At 41.9% G+C, this 18,024-nt stretch overlaps 3 protein-coding genes and 1 non-coding gene across 6 annotated transcripts in view; 1 reads left to right on the forward strand and 3 right to left on the reverse strand.

The window, feature by feature from the left end:
• Positions 1-3,020, reverse strand: part of snapc4 (small nuclear RNA activating complex, polypeptide 4) — a 59,738-nt gene extending 56,718 nt beyond the window's left edge. For 2 of the 3 annotated variants that reach the window (XM_063073720.1, XM_063073718.1), the window contains exons 1-2: positions 2,788-3,020; positions 1,669-1,715 (exon numbers count right to left, since the gene is read on the reverse strand). In XM_063073720.1, the coding sequence (XP_062929790.1) occupies positions 1,669-1,715; positions 2,788-2,911 (171 nt within the window). In that variant the 5' untranslated portion in view covers positions 2,912-3,020. The remainder of the gene's footprint in view (positions 1-1,668; positions 1,716-2,787) is intronic. The other variant, XM_063073719.1, reaches the window with a different exon arrangement.
• Positions 2,150-2,246, reverse strand: LOC134360123 (Z30 small nucleolar RNA). The gene has a single exon (XR_010021265.1). It is a non-coding gene; the product is annotated as a Z30 small nucleolar RNA (small nucleolar RNA).
• A 971-nt stretch (positions 3,021-3,991) lies between the features above and the next one.
• Positions 3,992-17,599, reverse strand: entr1 (endosome associated trafficking regulator 1). Its single transcript, XM_063073728.1, has 8 exons — positions 17,555-17,599; positions 15,674-15,795; positions 13,113-13,553; positions 8,627-8,700; positions 7,854-7,965; positions 7,433-7,495; positions 7,131-7,270; positions 3,992-6,415 (listed from the first exon to the last, which is right to left on the reverse strand). The coding sequence occupies exons 1-8, from the start codon at positions 17,574-17,576 to the stop codon at positions 6,307-6,309; spliced, it is 1,083 nt and encodes a 360-aa protein (XP_062929798.1). The 5' UTR covers positions 17,577-17,599; the 3' UTR covers positions 3,992-6,306.
• pmpca (peptidase, mitochondrial processing subunit alpha) overlaps positions 17,579-18,024 on the forward strand; it is a 30,433-nt gene continuing 29,987 nt past the window's right edge. Inside the window, exons 1-2 of the mRNA XM_063073727.1 lie at positions 17,579-17,717; positions 17,824-18,023. Of these exons, the coding sequence (XP_062929797.1) occupies positions 17,671-17,717; positions 17,824-18,023 (247 nt within the window). The 5' untranslated portion in view covers positions 17,579-17,670. The remainder of the gene's footprint in view (positions 17,718-17,823; position 18,024) is intronic.

Raw genomic sequence — 18,024 nt, forward strand, 5'->3', positions numbered from 1 at the left:
TGGAGGCGATGTAGTGAAGGCCTACTAGGTTGATTCCTGAAACGTTTCACATCTGAACGGAGATTCAGCAGACTGGGTCAGTGCTCATTAGAGTTTGGAAGAATAAGACTGGTTAATAAAACATAGAAGATTGACATAGTGGAAGTTAAGATGACTTTAGCCTGAGTGGGGTTGTCCAGAACTAGGGCATATAGTTTCAGAACAAGGGATCATAAAGATGGAGTGGGGGATTGTGCCCTTTGGAATTTTTTAACCCAGGAAACTATGAAGATGTCATTGAATACAGTCAAGGAGGAGACAAAGATATATAAAGTTTGAAAGGAGTGAAGATGCACATCGAGAAGACAGGAAAGTGACTCTGAGGTCAAGATTGGATCAGCCATAACCTTACCGAATGGCAGAGCAGGCTCAACGGTCTAACTGATCTACAACAGTGTAGGTAGGTTGAATAAAGCGAAGATGATGGACGGAACATCGTGACTGATAAGAGTATTAATGTACAGTGACTCGGTGACTAGTGCGCATGCGCCGGTCGTGCATGCAGCCTGGTACAGCCGTTCCGATCTATTCTTTTACTTTCTTCTTCTTACATTTTAATTTACGTTATTTTTTTGTATTTTTTTCTCACGGTAACACGTCGAAGCTGCACCCTCTCTAATATGCTGACAGAGAGAGTTTTATTTGGATTTTCTTTAGCGCTGGAAATGGTTACATCGCGGGACAGAAGCAAGGTCACATTGTGTATTCCACGGACCAGCAAATTCTGGTCGGCTTAGCGAACAGAGTGGCAGACACCCCTGCTGAAATCCGGAGGAAAACACACAGAGGGGGATCACAAAGCCGAGGAAAGAGGACCAGGTCGAGACAACAGAGACTTTTGGAGAAGAGGAGTTCGGTGGGTAATACCGTTCCGCCTGACCGGAAGTGCACCGAGAGCGGTTAGCGGCGTGAAGGAGTGGGGTGCTTACTGATCTGGCTAACAACGGATGGTGCAATCCTGGGTATATTACGATCGAGGAACGTGTTTGCAGACAGGATATTGAACTTTCTACTGTTGGACTTCGGCCACATTCCACCGTGATACAACACTGGGCGGCACGGGAGGTCGTTCCTGCCTGTGGCCATCGAACGTGCAGCTCCTCCCGTGGAGGGTCAGAAACCCTGAGCCAATAGACTGGTCCTGGACTTATTTTCCATCTGGCATAGTTTTGCATTTTGTTGTTTGATTGTTGGGGTTTTTTGTATTGCTATATTTACGTTCTATCCTTGGTTGGTGCAGCTGTAACGAAATCAAATTTCCCACGGGATTAATAAAGTATATCTATCTATCTATTTTATCTTTTTCATCTTATTTCTGTACACACCAGATGAAGGAAAAGAGTTATATATGTTGTCCAGATAATGGGTCTTATTAGTTACGAACATTATCCAGTGCAGTCTGTTGTAAAGACACATGTGGGACAGATAGGAAAGAAATACAAGTACAATAAAAGGAAAGTGTTTTTATTCTGCCAGTTCAAAACCAGCAATGAAACCCAAAATGCCTCATGAAGCATCACTCCATTTGAGATCATTCAATGGCTTAGTATCTGCACTCTGCCTTTTCACAAGCAATTGCTCTTTCTGTAAGAAAGATTTTGGGGGTAAGTAATGCAAAGTGTTCCTTACCAGTTGGATACACTCTGCTTCCTCAGCTTCCTCTTCATAATATCCTGCTGGAGTAAGAAAAGGCATCACTTCACAAATACAGCAAGTCCTGTACTGAGAGGAACATGATTATGCTTCTTGGAGACATCATTAATCTTCACAAAAAGGGAAGTACATAATACTAAACCAGATAAGCGGTGCTGGTATACAATACTATCCACTAGCCTCCCAGCAATATAATCCTCTTTGCCAATTTACACCCACAGTAGAATCTTCTATTCCCCCCCCCAGTTTAATCAGATACAAGAGTTGGATTTATAAAGTACCATTAGGAAGTGGCATTAAAGCATAAAACCCTAACAACCATTCATAATGGATATGCTTTGGTTGCCAGTGGCTCTGAGTTCATACACCCTATTTAATTTTATATATAATGCCGCAAAATATCACAGAAGCATTGCTAAATATTTACCCCCCCCCCTTTAAGCCCTACTATTAACTTTAGCTCAGAGAGAAGATTAAATGTTCATCTCCTGGTCAGAGACACCCAATAGAGGGTTGGCAATACCAGGTCAGAAACTCTTAGCTCATCACAGCCTTTGATGCTCATTCAGATATCTTCAGCAGATCAAAATAAACAGCAGCCCTGGGGTCACGGATCACAGCCCAATCTGACATCCTCCAATGCTATGCAAAACATCATTTCACACAAAACAAGCTTTCACTTTTCTTCCACCTATTTTATTCCGTTCTCCACCCCGCATTCGCTCTCACCACCTCATCAGACCAAACCAAAACCATTCTCCCTGTTCACCCTTCTCTAGCACTTCACTCTCACTCTTTTCTTATTGCTTTCTTCACTCCCTCTGGAGGGAAATTATGCAGTTTCTTTACTAGAGGTATACAATTCTCTTACTCTTCATCTCCCAATACACCGCCTTTTCCCTAGTCGCTCACACTCCCTCCTGGTCCACTACCCCATCGACTCCCTTCATCCCAAGTAACCTTTTTTTTACCCACTCCTTCACTAAACCCTTCTCTCCTTTCCCTCTCTTCTCCATACAGTTTTCCCTTAGCGCACCGCCACCCCAATCCCCTACTCGCTGGACTAAGGTTACCCCGTTCCCTACCACCACTTACCGCTCTCCTTGCCTCCCAGGTCTTCAATGGCGCCCACTCCCAGGCGCTGTTCCAACTCCAGGATCTCCCGTCGAATCCGCTCTCTCTCCGTCTGTAATATTTCGCTGCCTCCCTGGGCCTCCATCGCTGTAGATATAGAATGCTGGACGGACCTCGTGGTTTCGGCGCAAAGTCAAAGTACGAACTGATAGCGATGCTGAGGACCCACACCTCCCTCGGCAACCATTTCGTGAGCACCGACACCTGGTGAATGCTAAGTTCCAGTTCCGGTTCCGGTTCAATCCCAAACTCCTCCCCCGTCCTTTCAAACTCTCCCATCCCCCTCGCACAGTTATCTTCCACCCATCGTCACTATTCATCTGAACTACTCCCGTCTTCCATTCCCATTCGGATCTTACACCCCAGTCCAACATCCCCCTGTCACCCACTCAGTTCTCTCAAATGACCTCCATCATCAAAGTAAACTCCTTGTGGAGTAAACCACTGCTTCAAATTTCCATTTCTGAACTCGACCCCACTCCATACACACCCCATCACACTTTTTCCAGTTCAAACCCCCATTCACACAAGCTTCAAAGTGCATTCCATAAACTCACACGACTCAGCCTGTACCTACTAGTGCCCACATATACTTCAAAACCTACCAGTCATCATCAAGTGCCCTCATTGAACCCAATGCACTTGTCATGTAAGTGTGCCCAAACCCCAGATATCGAAGTTGAATTTTCAACCATCAGCAGCTGGAACTTCAAGTGGCCATAAAATTGCTAGGTGGTTGTAGACGCACAAGTTGTTTTCTAATACTTCCTTAAGCCTTTTGGTTTTAGTTTAGAAATTATTTAATATTAAATTTACAAGATGAAAATACAGCACCCCCTTCGTCCTGCTTTGAACTATGCACGAATCTGGAGCCAGATTTGACCTTGCCCATATTCTGTAATTCATACAGGAAATTCTACCCAACAGATCACAAGAAAGGGCAAGTTTTACAGATAAGTAAAACTCCAGGGGAATAATTTTAATATTCCCAATTATAATAGTTTCATGTGACTACAGAACTACTCTGCTAACTTCATGATATAAGGGTACATTGAAATAAAAATGTGGTTCCATGAGGAATGAACTAAGAATAATAAAACTCAAGGATTTCTATAATTCAAGGAGTTGATAATTTATTTCTGATATGTACACAAGTTATAAATTATTTCAATCATTCCAGTATATTATACAAAATCTTAAATAGACATCTCAATGTTAAAAATATAGTTTCTTCAAACCCAGTTTAGTAAGGAAGAACTAACAAATCCATTATCTTCTAATTCTATACTACAAGGCAAATAGTTCATAGTTCCCTCTCAGAGGTGGCCCCCACCCCCAGCCTGCTATATCTATTATCACCTAAGCACAGAGTAAACAACTCTTTCAACCTCACCCCACCCCCACTTCCTCTTGAAACTTCTTGAATATGTGAATATCTTTTATCCATGCTTTATCTTTGCAGCAAAATAACACATTTACACTCTGTCCCAGTACCCAAATAGTTCTGATCCAAGTTCCAAAATGTTCCACTGCTTCCCCCATGATGTGTCTGCAGCCCTTAACACAAATTGCATAATTCTCTTCCAATCATCTAGACCAGACCAAACTCATCTGGTTCCATTCTTATTCATTCTGTGGTGGCTAGAGTTTGCAATCTTTTCCCATCATACTCTCATGCAATTACCTTTAAGATTCCTCTAAGCTCTTCTTTCTCACAGTGAGGTTGCCCTTCAGCAGCAACATCTGAAAACACAACTTCTGTTTCCACAAACCCTAATAATACTTTGATTTACCTCACCATGTCTTATTACTTAAACTGTTAGTGTGCTTCTCCATATACTTAGCACTGGATAATCAGAAATTTATCCTATCTAATACTAGCAGTATTAAATCCCAATACAAACTGTTCACCAGCCACCAATTCCATCCTCTTCCAAGCAACACTCTGATGCTAAATCAAAAAGTTTGTAAACTTGCTTACATCCATTCAATCATTAAGATATCCATATTAGTAAAATTAGCTAACACTGTTTGGTTTAGTGTAATTGTTGCTGTAAACTTTCTTTATGTCCTGTTGCCTGAGTGCTCCCAATTTTATTTGTATGACTTCAACTGTCAACACTCAAAGCTCTGAATTCTATCCCTAAACTTCTCTCTTTCCTCTTCTAAGATACTCCTTAAAATTAGAATTTGGATTAAACTGTGGGTTTCTGCACCAAGGTGCCCTGGTGTTAAAGTATCGAGTCATAACAATTCATTGAAATAATCTGGTTGATTTAGAGTATATACCAAAAACACACACAAATACAAGATTGTTGTTGTCATTCCTTGTATGAAAACACTTATTTACCACAAGCATGCTGTGTTAAAAGTGTTTTAAATTACACAGACGTATTTCAAAGAATATTCTTGTAAATTTTCAGTTTAGAAAATCAATGGCAATCTAAATTATCTATTATGGGAAGGATAGGAAAATCCTTTTACTTTAATGGGAAGCCCAGAATATGGGTATAACCTTAAAATGAAAGCAGGATAATTCAGATTTAAAATCAAAAAACTATCTTCATATTGACAATAGAATTCTTCTGTTCCCTAATAAAGCTCCTAAAACAGCGCTCCAATTGGACATCTCAAAACTGAGATGTTTGCGAAGTAACTGTATTTAGTGATAGGGAATCAAGGCAGGTAAACTAATTTAAGACAATGTTTTAAATGCCTAGCAGCAAGGGGTTGAAGGTATTTGCACAATGCTGGATAATCACCTTTATAATAGTTTTATTTGACTGTACAGCCATGTTCCTGCAGGGATCACTAAGTTTAGAGCAGGAGTGAAGGTTATTCCGGGCTAATCCTTCCACCACTGCCACTGGCAGCTGAAGTGGCTGAGTCACCAATGGTACACTGGTGCTGCTGCAGCCAGGGATCAATGTTTGAGAGCTTTCTGATAAATGCAAACGCTGAACTTTTGAAAAGCAGGAGAAACTTTAAACGAAGAGGATCATCATAGTTTACACTGCACTGCATGAGGTAGTGGATTGAGTGAAGAACAGGGAAAAAGTGGTGAACTGCAAGAAGTTAGGTGAAGGGCAAGGGGCCTGCACCTCCATAATTTAAAAAACTGCATTTAAAACACAAACTTTAAAAGTGTTGGGGGCAGTTTTTTCCTGAGAGGATGATAAACAGAATTTATAATCTACTCACTAATGCTGTAGGTGAATAAAAAAAATGTTTACATCATTCTTTTCATTTGATACAAATAAGGTATTGAAGGTAAAATGAACACATGGGATCCAACCAAACAAAAGAAGACATTCAGGAACAATTCAAGCATAAAACAGGCCTTTTCTGGAGTCGTGCATTTGCAGCTTTACTCTGTACCATGGGCAGTGGGGATCGATCAGGCCCAAAGTATCATGTTAATAAATACTTTGCAGGTAATGTTCATACTGCAGTGGGTGGAGCTAAATGAAGTTAACAACATCAGCTAGGATCTTCCATTTTGTAGTAAGGTGGTAGCTCACAGATTTTGTCAATGGACTTCAGTAGATCAGCTGCTAGGCGTAACGTTTCTGCTCCAGACATGATCCGCCTAAAAGTAAAAGGGATAAAAACAGACATATGAAGGCACAGTGTGCAAGCTTGGCAAATTTTACATTGTTAATAATATTGATTTTCTATGAGCTGCATTGATATAAATCTTAGAAAAAGTCTTTGTAACATTGATTTTTTATTTGAATCTGCACAACACTCCAGTTCTGAAAAAAGCCTAAGAAAATGCAGGAAACACTCATCAGATCAGGAGGAGAAGAGAAACTGGGTTATCTCTTCACGTTGAAGGCCTTTATGCGATCCTCCTTGCCTAGGGTGAATCTGTTCACTCCTCAAGTTAACAAGTCATAATTAGGTGCGGCGAGGTCAGAGGCCAAAAAGGCCTCTCCTAACTGTATAACTGGTCATATAGCCTATAGCGTTCAGGGCCAGATTGATTTTGTTCCTTAATGGCAAAGTTAAGATTTCATCTCCAGAATATTCCTGTGGTCTGAACATGGGAAGATGGAGATGATAAGAGTTAGTAAACTCAAGGAGACACTTTGTTGAGAAATGGATGAAATATCTGTGTCTGAGAAATTAGAAAAGTTGTAAAAGATTTTGGATAGGATACAAAATGAACAAAGGTGCTTCCCTTTCCTAATCCCTGATCCCCTTCACTCCAAATCTTTCTCTTTCCTCCAGTGTCTCCAATATTTCTTTTTTTCTGAAGCATTTGCTGTCTTCTTAGGAAGAGCAAGCTGTCAGATGCATACTTCACTGAGGTCTCAGCTTCATGTGCAGTCTTCATTAAATAGTCCGAAGCGAGTCGGGCACTATTTTTTGCTGAAATTAGAGCAGCAGTATCTTGAGATCGAAGCCTTTCATTTTCAGACTTGCATTGTTGTAGTTCAGCCTGTCACAATGAAACAAAGACACGTCATGATCCACATACAGAGTAGAGTGAAGGTGGGATGGGAAGTGACAGGGAGAAAGGGATAAGTGAGAAAAAAAGAGTTGAATGGGAGGAGAGAGAGAAAGAGCGAGAGGAGAGACAATTATAAAATAAACATTCTACCTGTACAACTGTAAGTTCTTGCCTCAGCTTAGTCACCGTGTTCTCTGCTTTCACCGCCCGTTTCTGAAATAAATTAATAAATGCAAAGACTTGGTACCAACCCACTTACTTCAGTGCTGTTTTTTCCCTTACAAATGTATTTAACAAACAATCTGAAAAACGCACCAGCGAATGGGAATGTGAACTGGGAATAGTTACAATTTCCATCCAGGATCGGAGCCCCATCCAACCCTGAGCTGGAAGTATGTGCTGCCACATTGTCCAGGCCAAACTCCCAGCCACAATAACCAGATAAATTCTCTCTACTGGCTTTTGAAACCAGAAGTGCAACTGAGGCTGGAAAATTGAACTGGGTTTCCACTGTACTAGCAGGGACAGTGTTGAGTGGGTCCTGCCCTCTCTCGCAGAGACCTGTTCTCACCGTCATCAGTTGCAGGTTCTCTTCTACTTGCTGAACCATTGCTTCTAATGCTCGTGCTTCCTTTTCCTCTTTAATTTTCCTTCTCTCCAGTTCTTCTTCCAATGTCCTAGTCCTAGGGAAATGGCCAGTGAACGTTTAGTGTTACAGCATATCAGGAGTTGTTTCATCAATGTCTCTATTTGTAATTCTCCAGAACAGCAATGCAAAATGTCCCTTTTCATACACCACCTACTTTTCCTCACTACTTTGATGAGGCACATGGTCTTCTAACATCAATCATCGTCTTGATATGAGTGATTTAATTATGATATCTTTTGTTTTACAGCTGAAGCACTGCAGAGCTTTACTCATGAGGTCAAGGATAAATCTGAACCTGAGCTGCAGAGGTGAAAGGTCAGTGTCCAAGCCCTTCCGTCCAATCTGTAACAGTTCAAGGAAGGGAAGAGGAATACAATAGTGTTGAAGTTAAATTGAAGCTAAATATGCAAAATTTGATCCCAGAATCTAGCTACTGTTGACTGGCCCAAAAAAAAATCCCAATTTCACTGGAAAAGCTGGCCAACTGTCACCATTTTGACTCTATGTTCAGGTAAACAATGTCGATTTGAACTATATGTACTGAGTTCATTCAAGAGCTGAAAAGTAGCTTTTAAATAAAATTGAGAAGACAAAGAAAACAGAAAGAGCCGATTGTTGCTGGTAGTAGTGCATTTCCTATTCATGCTGCTTTTCCTTTCGATCTTTACAAAACTACTACACTACATGCTTCATACCTCTTTATGTGGTTTTTTGCCAGTTGCTTTGCTTCTTTAGTTCGTCTCCGTAAAAGAGCATTTTCTTCTTTCAGCTGGAAGAGAAATGAGGATTATTTCCAATAAATTTCAGCTACTGGTACCTCTGCTGATGTCTCCACCTCTGCTACTGCCAGACTCAATCATTTCAGTGCAAACTTGGAAAGTTTTGCATCTTCTACCCACCTCATCCAGAAGTATGCTGCCTGTGTCCTAACTCACACCCAATCCTGTTTATTCATCCTCCATTTTGTTTGCTGAGATACAGCACCTCCTTGTCCAGCCACACTTCAATTTATAGTTCTCAACCTCAAGTTGAAATCCCTAGATACCTTTACTATTCAATATCCCTAAAGTCTCCTCTACTCCTAGAACATCATCCTCAGTCTCCAATCCTCAAACAGTGGTGTCAAGAAAACAACCTTTCCCTCAATGTTGCAAAAACAAAGGAGCTGGTTGTGGATTACAGGAGGAATGGAGACAGGCTGGCCCTTACTTACATCAATAGATCTGGGGTTGGGAGGGTGAACAGCTTTTCGGCATAAACATCACCGAGGATCTCACGTGGTCTGTACATAACTGGCTGTGTGGTGAAAAACGCACGACAGCGCCTTCTTCAGATGGTTGAAGAAGTTTGGTGTGGGCCCCCAAATCCTAAGGATTTTCTATAGGGGCACAATTGAGAGCATTCTGACTGGCTGCATCAATGCCTGGTATGGGAACTGTACTTCCCTCAATCACAGGACTCTGCAGAGAGTGGTGCGGACAGCCCAGCGCATCTGCAGATGTGAACTTCCCACTATTCAGGACGTTTACAAGGACAAGTGTGTAAAAAGGGCCCAAAGGATCATTGGGGACCTGAGTCACCCCAAACACAAACTGTTGCAGCTGCTACCATCCGGGAAATGGTACCGCAGCATAAAAGTCAGGACCAACAGGCTCCAGGACAGCTTCTTCCACCAGTCGACCAGACTGATTAACTCATGCTGACGCAACTGTATTTCTACGTTATATTGGTTGTCCTGTTGTACATACTATTTGTAATAAATTACTATATATCGCACATTGCACATTTAGATGGAGATGTAACGTAAAGATTTTTACTCCTCATGTATATGAGAAAGTAATAAAGTCAATTCAATTCATTCATACAATACACTAAATGAACATTAAAGTTCCCCTAGAAACATCTCTACCCCTTTTACAACCAATCCAGTGTATCCCAATGCTTTAATCTTTCATTATCCCTGCAATATTTTTGAAAGATTTATCCAATTCCTATTACAGGTGCTCCTTGAACATTCAATTTATGAATTTTCACTCTAATGCCATTGACTCTTCACTTATGAAGCTTGTCTTGCAGTAACAAAAAGCTCATCAATGCACTCTGTTAAGTATTTTCTTCCAGAATTTTCTGACTTTGTCAGTGTGTCTGCACTCTGCTTTTTATCTGAATCCATCAGCATTTATTTAGAAAGACCTTTGTCAGAGCAGTGTAGCAATTAGGGCGACGCTATTACAGCTCAGCGCATCGGGGTTCAGAGTTCAATTCTGGTTCCCTCTGTAAGTAAGTTTGTATATTCCTTCCCGCGTGTGCATGGTTTTCCTCCAGGTACTCTGGTTTCCTCCCACAGTCCAAAGACATGCCGGTTAGTAGGTTAATTGGTGGTTGTAAATTGCCCCGTGATTAAGTGAGGATTAGATTGGTGAGTTGCTGGGCGTCACAGCTCAGTGGGCCGGAAAGGCCTATTCCACGGTGAAACTCAAAAAGACGACTCTAAGAGTCATGACAAGCTGTAAATAGAAGCTAGACGTAATAGGTAGAATTGAAAATCAAGTATTTAGTGCACATCAGCCATTCAGTTAACTTGCAGTATCAGTAGTGTGAACAATCCTTAAAAATGCAGACAAAATAAATGTTAGTGCCCAAATATTAACCCTTGAAGTATAGCGGATTCTGGCTAATTGGGACACATTGGCACCAGTACATTTTGGCCCAACTAAGTGAGAAATAAGCAGTAAGATAATTCAATCTTTAAGATAATGTCTTTTTTGAGACGTTGTAAGTGTTGTTACTTCAATGTACTCATGTTATTTTTCCTGTATAATATAACAATAAGAAGATTTCAAAAGAAAGAAAGATAATTCAGAACTGTATTGCTCACTGCAGACTCAAGCATTTAGACTTGGTGATGCCAGAAAAGATTTCACTACTTCAAGAAGTTAGGAACTAAAAATATGAAGATATCAACAATCATCTGGAACTGCAACTGGAGATTCGGAGGATGCAATTGTAGTAAGAATCCTAAAATGCTAGCCAGAGAGAACAAGGAACAATTGCTGGGATCAAATGTGTGATGTGCGGGGGAAGGGTGACCTGGGTGCTAGGTGACCAAAGTACTGTCTCTGCAGACCTGAGCCTGTAGTGCCCGAGGCAATAGTCACGTGATGGGTCCACTGGACAAAGGATCAACTCAGGTAGGGGTGGAGAGAAGTGACCAGGGTATAAAAAAATGAGCACACTGATGGCGAGGTCTCTTGGATATGGGCTCACCACAGGTTAAGTTTCTCTACTTTCACGGAAGGCTGAGAAAAGTCCATCTCCCACCCCCCATCCTCACCGCATTCTACAGAGGATGTATCGAGAGCATCCTGGGCAGCTGCATCATGGCCTGGTACGGGAATTGCACCACCTCGGATTGCAAAGACCCTGCAGTGGATAGTGGGGTCGGTTGAGAAAATCATCAGGGTCTCTCTTCCCGCTATTACAGACATTTACACCACACGCTGCACCCGCAAAGCTAACAGTATTATGAAGGACCCCACACACTCCTCACACAAACTCTTCTCCCTCCTGCATCTGGAAAAAGGTACCAAAGCATTCGGGCTCTTGCGACCAGACTGTGCAACAGTTTCTTCCCCCAAGCCATCAGACTCCTCAATACTCAAGAGTCTAGACTGACATCTACATTATTTATTATATTGTAATCTGTCCTCTACTGTGCCTATTGTCTTGTTTATTATTTATTGCACTGCCCTGCACTGTTTTGTGCACTTTATGTAGTCCTGTGCAGTTCTGTAGTCTAGTGTAGTTTTTATGTTGTTTTTCATGGTCTAGTGTAGCCTTGTGCTGTCTCACATAGTCTAGTGTAGTTTAGTGTTGTTTCAAGTAGCACCAGGGTCCTGGAGGAACGTTGTTTCATTTTTACTGTGTACAATTAAGCAGCTTATGGTCAAAATGACAATAAACTTACTTGACTGGACTTGAAGTTGTGACTGGCACTGTGGACCGATTGGAACAGGCTCAGACGTGCTTCCGAGATAAGTACCACTTGGTGCAACTTGCAATAAAGTGTGTTGTGTGCGGCAAGACTTATTTCTATTGGATCTACAAACAGTCCTTAACTTTTGGCACAACAGCGATCATCAATATCATTGTATGAAGGCAGTCCATTACTTGCACCAGGTGTCAGAGCTGATTTTGTTCATTTACAGTCAATCAAAAGAACATGGCAACATAAATTACTCCATCAATAACTATAAGGAACTAATACACAGTTTTATAGGACTGTAGTAGTATTGGTAGTGTTCTGATTTGCTCTGTATTTCATTTAAATACTTAATTTATTACTCAGTTAAATGGTAGTTTGTCCTTTTTTTGCCTTTTCAACTACTTCCCTGAAACTTTGGCAAATTGGGACGAACACCAAGTATCAGTGACAAGAGTCAGTGCTTTTTGAACAGAACCACAGGAAACTCATGCTATTTAAAAACTATTTGCTCTAAGCACAGTGTAGTATCTAAAAGCCACACAAACACACTTGACTGATGCTAGTTAGAAACTGTTTGGCAACACCTCCTGCCCCAATTAAGCAGCACAGCGTCCCAAAATAAACAAAGAGCGTCCTGGATATTTTCTCGATTGATTTTTGATCTTTAAGGGTTATCCCAAATAAATGGCCCCCCTAAATAACCGATCGCTCAATTAACCGGGTCTTTGATTCTTGAGCTCCAGAACTCAACTAGAAACTAATGGAAAACTCAGAGTAAAACTAATGGGAAATGGCTTTTAATTTACAAAATTTCACTGAATGAAACACTCTAACTACAAAACAAGGAATACCTGTTTTACTAACCCTAATTGGAAGTACGCTTTAACCATTCCCTGTAAGAAGAAAAACCATCCCCTCAACACTTCTCAGTCATCACTTTAAATCTTTTCCACTCAGCCATTTCTTTGTATTGTGAATTGTTTCTTTAAGGCCTTCTTTGCTCTAAGAAGAGCGCACCCAGCTTTTCCCATCCATCCAGGTAATTGTATTCCTCATTCTTGGAACCTGCTAGCAAATTTCCTCTGTACTTCTCCAAAGCTCTCACGGCCTTCTTAAATTGGTGCTTTAATGAGACCCAAGGTGAGGGGGTGGGGTGGTGTTGGGGGAACCAGTATTTTGGAAGGATTTGACCTTACCTTCTCATTGCTTAGTAACTGACTTTGATAGAGAACCTCCCCGACCAAGTCAAAGTGATCCTTTGGAGGGTCATGGCTATCGCAAGAGGGGTCCATTTGTGAGGCTGCGTTCCCTTTGCAATGTTCCTCTTCTTCCTCCTCCTGGTCGTCGTCCACTTGCCACTCGGATGGTGCATACTGGGCGCCGTCATGATGCAACAGGTCAGCAGGGCTCAGTGCAAGTGGGGTGTTGGACATCTCGTGGAGAAAGTTAGAGAAACCACACTCATGAGCAGCCTCAATAACGGCAGGCTGGTACGTTTCACTCCAGTCGTCGTCCTCTTCATCCAGTGAAGGACTGTTGGGCATCGGATCTGGGAGGTAACTCTCTGGAAAACTCAGCTTCAAGTTCAATTCTTCGGCTGCGGACAGATCGTCTTCAAAGGCAATTCCGAGGGAGTCCTGTGGTGGAAGGTTTGTGTGAGGAAAGGCAGGGGACAGTGGGTGTGGGAGGAGGGAGGAGTTGGTAGAAATCGAACGGGTAAGAAATACATTGTTAGTGGAACTGCTAGGAAACAGAACGGCTGCATGCATGGTGCCATTAAAGTAACAGAATATACAACTGAGGAGTATACAAATTAGTTGTGTATATTGTTTAAGGAAACTAGGAGAATGATTGGTCTTGTAGTTCAGTTTAACAAGACAGCCATTGCAGAATGAAAGTCATTTTAATGATCATAGGAAAGTGAATGAGAATCAGGCCCTGCAGCAGCATACGCAAAGACATTTATCTGGCAAATATTAGCTATTTGAGAGAATTATCTAATTTCCTCCTTTCCCTTACTCTTTCCCATAACCCTTCAAATATTTTTCTTCAAATATTTATGACATTTCATTTCTTTCTTTCAAATCTCCTTGTCCAAACCCTTTGAAAGCTGTTCTGTAAACTACCAATTTTCATTATTCTCCCACCGATGGTCTTGCTGTCAGCTGTCTAGGCCCCAAGACCTGAACCTTCCTTTCTAACATATGCTACCAACCTCTAAAAGAACTGTTACCATCTCAAAGCTTTAAACTGATTGAGCAAGTGGACAAAAACATGGCGGATAAGTATACAATGTTTCATTGTGAAATTACCGTAGGGAAAAAAAATGAAAGGAAGTGTATTATTTAAATGGAATTAGAGTGGTAGGTGTTGACGTACAAAGAGATTTGAATGTCCTTGTATTCCAGTCACTGGAAACAAACATGATATTGCAACAAGCAGTTAAAGAGAGTAAATATCCACCTCGCAGACAATCAACACTGGCGCACCACAGGGATGTGTGCTTAGCCACACAGCTACACCCGTGACTGTGTGGCTAGGAACAGTTTAAATGCCATCAATATATTTGCTGACAAACAGCTATTGTTGGCAGAATTTCAGATGGCGCTGAGAAGGCGTACAGGAGTGAGATATATCAGCTGGCTGAGTGGTGTCACAGCAACAACCTAGCACTCAGTGTCAGTTAGACCAAAGAATTGATTGTGGATTTCAGAAAGGGTAAGATGAGGGAACACACACCTGTCCTCACAGAGGGATCAGAAATGTCAAGTTCCTGGGTGTCAACATCTCTGAGGATTTATCCTGGGCCCAGAATATCAACACAGCTACAAAAAAGGCACAGCAGCAGTTATATTTCATTAGGACTTTGAGGAGGTTTGGTATGTCACGAAAAACACTCACAAATTTCTACAGATGCGTTCTAACTGGCTGCATCACCATCTGGTATGGGGGGGGGGATTATTGCACAGAATCAAAAGAATTTGCAGAAAGTTGTGATTTTAGTCAGTTCCATCATGGGTACTAGCCTCCACAGTATCCAGGTCAAGGAGCAACGCCTCAAAAAGACCATCATTAAGGACATGCCCTGTTCACATTTTCTACCATCAGGAAGGAGGTACAGGAGCCTGAAGGCACACACTTAATGATTCAGGAACAACTTCTTCCCTTTTGTCATTTGATTGCTGAATGGACATTGAACCCATGAACACTAACCCACTACTTTTTAAAAAAAAATTTCATAACATATGCCAGTGATATTAAACCTCATTCTGAAAGCATGTTGGCCTTCAGTGAGTTTTGGTCTCCTTGTCTTAGAGTAAATAACATTTTACCATTTGAGAGATTGGAGCAAAGATTCACCAGACCGATTCCAGGGATGCCAGAACTGCTATATTAGAGAGTAAATCAACCACTGTATGCATTCACTGGAACTTTAAAAAGGGATCAAATTAGAAAATTCTGACAGGGTCTGATAAACTGATATGGGGAAGTAATATTTCCTTTGACTGGGATCTAGAATGAGGGTTCTCGTCTCAGGTTACAGAAACTGAAATAAGAAGCGAGGTTAAGTGAAATAAGGAGATAGATGATTTTCTAGACACAAAAGAAATATGGTGTAGGGGTAGAGTGGGAAACTCTATTAAGTGGTGGAGTAAGCTTGCATGAGCTGATCCTATGATTCCAAGTAAATCTTTTCCAAAAGTGGAAGTTCTCTACTAATCCAGATTGTTGCTATGAGAATATGAGTTGTACACACCTTCAGCTGTTGGTGCGTCTGCTTTTTCACCTCTCCCCCTTTAGTTGTTGACCGACTTTTAATCTTGATAAATTCCTTAAAGGAAAAGGGGTTTGTTTCTTCATCATCCTTTTCCTTTTCACCTGGAAGAGGCAGGCAAAAGCAAAAGAGAATTAAATGGCACAGTTCAATTAATGCTCAGTAACACTGAATCAACTGCTGTTGATCAGAGGAATGCCAAATTACTAAATTTGTTTTTTGTGACTCCCGGGAGGAGAAAATATTATCAACCTGGTTTCCTGCACTAGTGCTTATACTGGGATGCATCTGATGGCGACTGGAAAGCTTGTCCCATCCCCAAAACTAAGCAGTCCAATGATATTTATGACAGCATCAGGGGAAATGATGGTGCAGAAAATTGCTTGGCTGATGGTCAAGCAGTTTCCTGGCCCCTCATTTCCCCAGATACCACACAGAAGAATGGATTTCTGGCCATTAAATGAATCAAGAGACATGGGGCTAGGGGAGGAAAATGGTGCTGAGATAGAAGCTCAGCCACGATCATGTCGAAGATCTTTGAGAGGCCGAAAGGCCTCTTTATGTTTTTATAGTCAGGATTATTCCTGATAGCTTCAGTCACCTGAACTTGCACTTTCTCCTATGCCCACTTGTAAAGGCTTTAGTATATAACTCAAACCAACATTCCCAGCAGAGAGCTGTGGATATACTGCATCATGAGGGGGACATTGATATACCATCTGCCTCTCAAATGGACATCAAAGAACTTACACCACCATTACAAGGTGCAGAGATGTCCCATTTCCTCAGGCAATATTCATCCTCTACTAATACCCAGAACAAAACAACAAGAACATTATCTCAGATGTTGCTTGTGGTATTTTTGTACCAGAGTCAATACGTTGGTAGCCATTTGAGGAATTTGTATAAAAACTGATTGAATCCCATGGGGTGAGGTGTTATTGGAGGTACATTTCTTGGAAGAATGACATATAAAGCATTCTAATAAAGGACCACTGATTTGTATTGTTAACACTGTTTCTCTCCACCAAAAGAGTACTTCCAGTATTTTCAGCATAAAAAGCTGACACTGTGAGACAACCAGGAACTCCCAGTCAACTCAATGGGCAAATATCTAGCTAATTGACTACAATGTGGGAAGTTAAGAAACTCTCTATTTTAGCAGAAAGAAATAAAAAGCAGTGGCTAAAAATCAAGGAATTGCAGAGATCTAACATGCAGCAGGGTTTGGGTGTCCTTCCCGAAATGATCTTTTCTTGTACTAGAATTGGTCTATAAAACAAAGGAGACCACATACAGAATACCGTGTACAGTACTGGCGTTTTTATACAAGGAAAGATGTTAAATCATTGAAAGTAGTTGAGTGAAGGCTTATTGGGCAGGTATCCTGGGTTGTTTTGTGAGGAGAGACTGGAACCTGTAAGAGTGAGAGACGACTTGGTTGAAATGTACATACTCTTAGGAGTTTTAACAGGATTACTACAACAAGAGTGATTGTTTAAACAGTAAGGGGTCACTCATTTAAGACAGAGTTTTTATTCTCACGGGGATTATGACCATTTGGAAATGTGGATGCAGAATATCTGTGTATTTTAAGACAAAGGTAAATTGATTCTAGATAAGCAAGGGTGTGGGGGGGGGTGGATGAACAAGAATGAAGAGGCAAGAATAGATCGACCACTATTCTCGTTTAAAATCGCTGTGCAAAGGGCTCGAACCTCCGGAGACAACTCTACAGTGATTCCAATCCCGCCACCATTCAAACGGCTGCAGTTTAACTCCACTGAAGGGAGGGGGCAGCTGCCTTCTATCGGATCGAGGGTTATCCCACAGACCCAGGGTCAGTGATCACTTCTGCCTCACCTCGCTCTCCCCGGGAGCTCATCCTCACCGCGGTCAGCAGGCCGTTGTCAAGGGCCAATTGACCCGGATCTCGTTCTTGTCGGGGGTAAGTGGCCGGAAGTTCACAGGCAGCCAAGATGGCGGCGCGCATGACGAGGCTGAGGTCGTGGACTCAACTCCGCAGGTAAAAAGCACGGAGACGCGGTGGGTGCGCCTCGGGATCCCGTTCCTGGTACGCTCTGTGTTTGTGTTGCGTGTCGGAGGTTAACGCTTAGCTCTCTGTGCCGCAGGTGTGGCCTCGCCGGCAGCAGGCGGTACAGCAGCGCCGGGTATCCCGGGATCCCGCTCTCCACGCCGTTGCCCAATGTCCCCAAACCGAACTACGCCACGGTTGGCGACCACGACAAGCATGAAACGCGTATCACGGTGCTGGAAAACGGATTGCGAGTGGCCTCACAGGACAAGTTCGGCCAGTTCTGCACAGTTGGTGG

This window comes from Mobula hypostoma, chromosome 21 (assembly GCF_963921235.1).
Source record: "Mobula hypostoma chromosome 21, sMobHyp1.1, whole genome shotgun sequence".
NCBI lineage: Eukaryota > Metazoa > Chordata > Chondrichthyes > Myliobatiformes > Myliobatidae > Mobula > Mobula hypostoma.